Source organism: Malus sylvestris, chromosome 10, assembly GCF_916048215.2.
Source record: "Malus sylvestris chromosome 10, drMalSylv7.2, whole genome shotgun sequence".
NCBI classification, from domain to species: domain Eukaryota; kingdom Viridiplantae; phylum Streptophyta; class Magnoliopsida; order Rosales; family Rosaceae; genus Malus; species Malus sylvestris.
In genome coordinates, this window is record NC_062269.1 from 23,982,651 (window position 1) to 23,988,703 (window position 6,053).

The 6,053-nt window shown below is 38.4% G+C and overlaps 1 protein-coding gene across 1 annotated transcript; it reads left to right on the forward strand.

The window, feature by feature from the left end:
• The first annotated feature begins 5,385 nt into the window (after positions 1-5,385).
• Positions 5,386-5,769, forward strand: LOC126584338 (uncharacterized). Its single transcript, XM_050248748.1, has one exon. The coding sequence runs from the start codon at positions 5,386-5,388 to the stop codon at positions 5,767-5,769; it is 384 nt and encodes a 127-aa protein (XP_050104705.1).
• The last annotated feature ends 284 nt before the right edge of the window (positions 5,770-6,053 follow it).

Genomic DNA, 6,053 nt, shown 5'->3' on the forward strand with positions numbered 1-6,053 from the left:
GCAGAAGCATTTATTAAGCGGATGAAATTGATTACCCGCGCTCTGCTCATGAAAACGAAATTGCCAGGTTTTACATGGAAACATGTCATTTTACATAATTCACTATTAAGTTTGGTTGAGACCAGTTACCAAACATCGATATTTCTCAGTACAACTCGTGTTTAGACACCAGCCAAACATTATACATTTACGAGTTTTTGGTTGTGTTATCTATGTGCCTATTGCATTGCCACAACATACTGAAATGAAGCATCATTGCCAATTGGGCATTTGATGTTGAACACTATCTATCATTCAATATTTGGAATCCTTGACTATGGATATGTTTACCACGTGATTTGCGGACTGTCATTTTGATAAGACAATTTTCCCGCTGTTAGAGGGAGAAAATAACATCGTTCCAGAAGAATAATAAGAAAATATCATTCCAGAAGAATGATAAGAAAAGACCGTTCCAAAAGAACGAAGAGAATTTGTCTTATTTTGATTCACGAAGCTATCAACATGAAAATGAAGTAAGAATAATTGAATGATGCAACGATATATCAATCAAATTCCAGATGCATTTAATGATGCAAGAAAGTGATGAAATCACATAGATTTGCTGCAAATGTGCCTACAAGAATTAATGTCCCTGTTGGACAATATAATGAGGCAGTAAATGATTTCTCTGTTGCACGCCTGAAGCGTGGCAGACTTTTTGACTCAAAAGGTTTAGTTATTTGAAAGAAGAAGAACATGGCACTACTGAACTATTGCATTCCTGAAGCATAATTGTTGCATGCCAGAAGTATGACAATCGTCGCATGGATACACGTCCCAGATAGGACAATCCGCGGACATGGGAATGTTGATGTCTCATGCATGAAGCATGATAGATGTATAGGTTCCAATGACTCAACTCCCGGAAGTGGAGATTAAAATCCAAGCTCTATAACGCTCAAGAGGAGGTTATGATCCACATTCTCTAATTATGACTATCCTGGAAGAGATAGTGTCATGCCCTTTAAGAGGCAATGGATATCCAAAGAAATGAAAAGCTTTTATGCATGCGCATGCACATGAGGATATGAAATCACGGATTGATGATAACCAATGGTAATTTTGGTTTTTACAAGTAGCTACTAAATTCATCAATGAGCTGTGTTAATATTGAGTCACATTCTTTTGTTTGTCGACAAAAGGAAAATTATTGGCCAAAATGGAGAAAGGCAATTCCATTACAATTTTGTAAGAACGTGGAAAAATGGACCTATATATTTGAATACAATACAAATAGCCAGAAGATGTTGAACCAAGGAGGTCACATATGGGCATTTGTAATACAGTGTAATACACTCACATGATATGACACAAGGTTACTAGTTGAAACCTGAAATTATACTCTTCTAAACGAGTTCATATAAATGGAGAATTATATACGAAGGGTTGTGAATCGCCCATATCATATCTCCATAAGTAAATCCCTCAAGTATACATGGGAGCAAATTGCTCTGTATAAATTCCAAAGGAAAATGTGTCATGAAGTGTAGAAAATCCTTGAATGATTCAAATTGCTTAAAGTAAGCCCCCGAAGGGTAAAGTATAAAATATGTACTCAATACCAATGGATGGTATAAATTGCCTTAGTGAGGACTATCATTATGATATTGTTGCAACATACTAAAATCTCTTGCAAGAGTCAATGACATTAAATTAGAACTCCTGAAGAGTTGATGATATTAAATTGAGACTCCTGAAGAGTCAAGAAAGATTATAAAGTGTTGAGCGAAATATTGTCTCGAGCTGCAGATCGAACAATCTACCAACACGAATCTTATCCATGATGTTAAAGAACCATATGGATTGAAGATTATGAGTTGAATACTCAAATGATGTAGACACTAAGAATAATCATTTATCTTCGTGAGGGTAAAGATAAATTAATATTTGATCTAGAAGTACCACATCTTAGTGAAGTATATACTTTATTGTATTTAGCACAATACATTGAATGAAATAAAGATTATCTATGAATATCTCCGAGAAATTATAGATATGTACATACACATGAGTTAAAACAAACAAATAGGATGGAGCCTTTACAAGGGTTGCTCATGTGAAGCCTCAGTACTCGGAAGTACCCCAGAAAGGGGGAGGCATTGGAGATTGATCATGTGGCACCCCAGTACTTAGCAAAACACCAGAAGGGGAAGGCATCAGTTGCTTTCGAAATCTAGCAATGAACCTCTGGTGATCACTTTGAATCTGACTTTCGAATTCCTGCAGCTGGTCGAGCTTTCTTTTCATGCTCGTCGAGTAATTATTTGCAAGCACGTGTAACACTCTATTCTCATGCTTGAGCCCTCTGATCTCCTGTTTAAGACTTGCCACCTCAGCCATCAATGATTCAACTTAGCGAGTTTGAGCAAGTAGGCGTTGGCCCATATTGGAAACAGAGCCAGCACACTGAACACTGAGAGCCAAGGAGTCTTGAATGGCCAACTCGTCAGACCGTTTTGAAAGGATTCTGTTATCCTTTGGAGTGAGAAGATTCCTAGCTACCACAGTAGCAGTTATGTTATTCTTCATCACAGAGTCCCCAACCGTAAAATGACCATTAGAAGATAATAAGGACGGGCACCATATGTTATCCTGACGCTGCTCGTCTATATCACTCATAAGACTCAAATCTAAGCAAATGTTAGATGGGCAAGTCATTTTCAAAAAAAAAATAATGAAGGAAAAAGGAGGTCAAATAAAATTTCAGAAATGCAAGAAAAGGGAAATTTCTCAAGCAGCAACTTTCTAAGCATACTCTTGAACACAATTGATGTCTCTATAAAAGAAGAGGCAACAGAGCCACTTGTTCAAAGATCGAAGCGACACGGCTCTCCGAATTTCAAAAGCCAGATTTTCCTGAATAAAGTTCGTTAGCATTTTTCGGACACAATCTCAGCTTTTTCGGATATCACGTGCAACTTTGTCAAAGATCTCTGACAAAGTTGAAAACGCGTAAATCTTACTGTTCTATTTACACCACAGTTGCTGACAAGAGTAAAAGTACAGCATCACCACTTGTTATTGGGAAATCTCTATATATGTCGACCTCCATTCTCCATAACAAGGCAGACCTACAATAATGTCCAACTCTTCCTCATCTCCGAGAATGCATCTTCAACAAAGCACCTCGAAATGCTCAGTTTTCTTCCTCTCCAAGAATACCTCTTCAAACAAGTCACACCAGAGCAAGATTATCTCATATCTTCAAGGACGAGAGCAAAAGTATCTCATATCATATAATCTCCCTGTCTTTTCCTTTGTCCTTGTTCTTACATGCAAAGACAAGGATAAAGAAAGCAATATGTCGGAACCTCCACTCAAACTCCCAGTAAGGAACCGACTGCCTGGAACCTTTCCTGATTGCTTACCTAGCTCTCGGGTAGTCATCTTCAACTGTTGTTGGAGCTGGGTCTCCAGTCACCAAGAAGTGATGAACCATCCAAATGTAAAGGTTGCATTCCACTCATGCGTTAGAAGACAAATACTGCAGGAAAAGATGCCACACATGCATGAAGGAAAAGCAAGGAAAATACTATTTAAGCAAGGGAAGCAAGTAAGGAAAGTAAAAATAATACATTGAAGCATGTGGAGACAAGCGCAACAAACACGTGCTGATTCATCCCCGACAAAGCTGAAGATCACTTGCCACGTGAAGCTCTTCACGATACAACTTCATTCAAGATCAAGCATCGAAGGTCCTTGAAGAAATCACAAGTCCGATTCAAGATCAAGTGTCCACCACCCTTGAATCAAATTCCGCTCCAGATAACAGGAGTAAATTCAGATCTTCGATGCAAGTCTAGCAGAAAGTCCTACAACCCAATTCAAGAAAAAGCCTGTGGAAAGTTAACAACAAGTAAAGCACCTCTTTCAACAACTCTTTTCGCTAAGAGATTGAAGCAGAATGATCAACGATCAACCTAAATGATTTGAAATCAGGGGGAGATACTCATCAGGGGGAGCATCCAAGACAGATCAAGATTTTAACAAGACAATCGAAGACTTGTGGCCATCCAATGGGGAGTGTTGTAAATAATGGATGTCCACTCATCCACTCAACAAGTGGATGTCCAAGAAGCTTGCTCAACACTACTCATTTTTTCTAGAAAAGCAAACCCCACACAACATCAAGTGGGAGATTCACGGGAGAGATAGGAAGGAAGAGAGGAAGAGAGAAAAGAAAGGAAAATGGGAGGAGATAATATAGAGAGTTATCTTTGTACTCCTATTATTCCAAATTATAATGAAAGCACCACTGCTGCCCCGAGGACGTACTCCAGTCACACTAACTGTAGAGGAACCTCGTAAATTTTGTGTCTTGTTTATTTATTCCACTACACACACCGTCGATTTTACAACAAAATCCATTGCATTGGGAATTCTACCTTTTATTTTTTTTATAATAATATAGAGATGCTAGGCGGACTCGTTTAAAGCAAGTCTGATGCAGAACACACGTCCTTAAGAGTTCCAATGGAACCTGTAATTATTTATAGAATTTATTTCCTTTTTTAACCCTATAATATGTTAGAGCATTAAATACTTGTCTTCTGTTAATTTGTTTGACTTTGTTCTTTCTTACTTTTTCCACTGTCATCTTCCTCACCGCTCCATTCATAGCCATCAAACCCAGTAACCACCACTGCTGCCTCTCTCTCTCTCTCTCTCACCACTGTTAAGAGTTTTAGTTAAGTTTAATTAAGTTTTTTAATTAAATAATGCTGACTGGTTATGTAGAGACCTAGTCAAGCTCAAGTCCTAGTTTGTAGGAGTCATGGTTGAGCATGTTTACCATGACAATGCTTCCGTTGCTTAGGATTATAATCTCCACGAAATCTGCATGAGATCGTGGGAGAGAAGTTGTTATTTGTGTTCAATATTTTCCCATTAAAATTGCAATCTTCCTTCAACAAATTAATGAGAAGTACAGTTCAATATTTACGTGAGTTTTCATTCAAAAAGAGATAGCTAAGGTCCTTGAGTTCTGGGATATCGAAACCAACATTTGGTATACGAGCCAGGTTTTAAGGGTCTCAGAAAGAAACAATGTCGAGTGAGAAGGCAACTGAAAGCTTTGTGCAGCCAGCCATTCCTAAGTTCGATGGTCATTAACACCATTGGAGCATGCTGATGGAAATTTTCCTAAGGTCTAAAGAGTACTTTGACCTTGTGGAAATGGGAATTGAAATACCTAAAGGTATCTTGACAACGGCACAACAAAAGAAGGTTGATGAACTAAAGCTGAAAGATTTAAAGGTAAAGAATTACCTATTCCAGACGATTGATAGATCCATTCTTAAAACCATTCTCGAGATGGACACCTCCCACCAAATATAGGAGTCAATGAAGAAGAAGTACCAAGGATCCAAAAAGGTGAAGCGAGCACAACTTCAAGCTATAAGAAGAGACTTTAAGACTCTTCAAATGAAGAATGGAGAATCTGTGAATGAGTATATTGGAAAGGCTATGTCAATGGCTAACAAGATGAGAATCCATGGTCATAAAATTGAAGATAATGAAGTCATGGAGAAAATCTTAAGATCAATGGATCCTAAGTTCAACTACGTGGTCTACTCCATTGAGGAGTCAAATGACATAGAGGATATGTCAATTGATCAGCTACAAAACTCCTTGCTAGTTCATGAGCAGAAGCTCAACCGCGGAGGCTCCCAAGAGAAAGCTTTGAAGGCTTCGACCTTCACTGAATCTTCAAGTTCAAGAGGATGAAGTGGACGTGGAAGAGGTGGACGTGGTCGTGGAAGAGGAGGTCGAGGAAATTGAGATGGTGGACGGTTTGGGAATAAAAATGATAGCAAATCATCTTATGTTTCCAAAAAGGATGATGATCGTCAAGGCAAAGGCAAAGAGCAATTTGACAAATCACAGGGTGAATGTTACAATGTGGTAACTATGGGCACTACAGAAATAAGTGCTACACCAAGCTTCCTAAGGAGAAGGGAGAGAAGTCAAATTTTATTGAGACAAAATGAGGAAGAAACACTGTTGGTTGC

Excerpts from the sequence above, each read along its gene's own strand:
- LOC126584338 (XM_050248748.1), top strand. The coding sequence starts at position 5,386 with ATGAAGAAGAAGTACCAAGGATCCAAAAAGGTGAAGCGAGCACAACTT.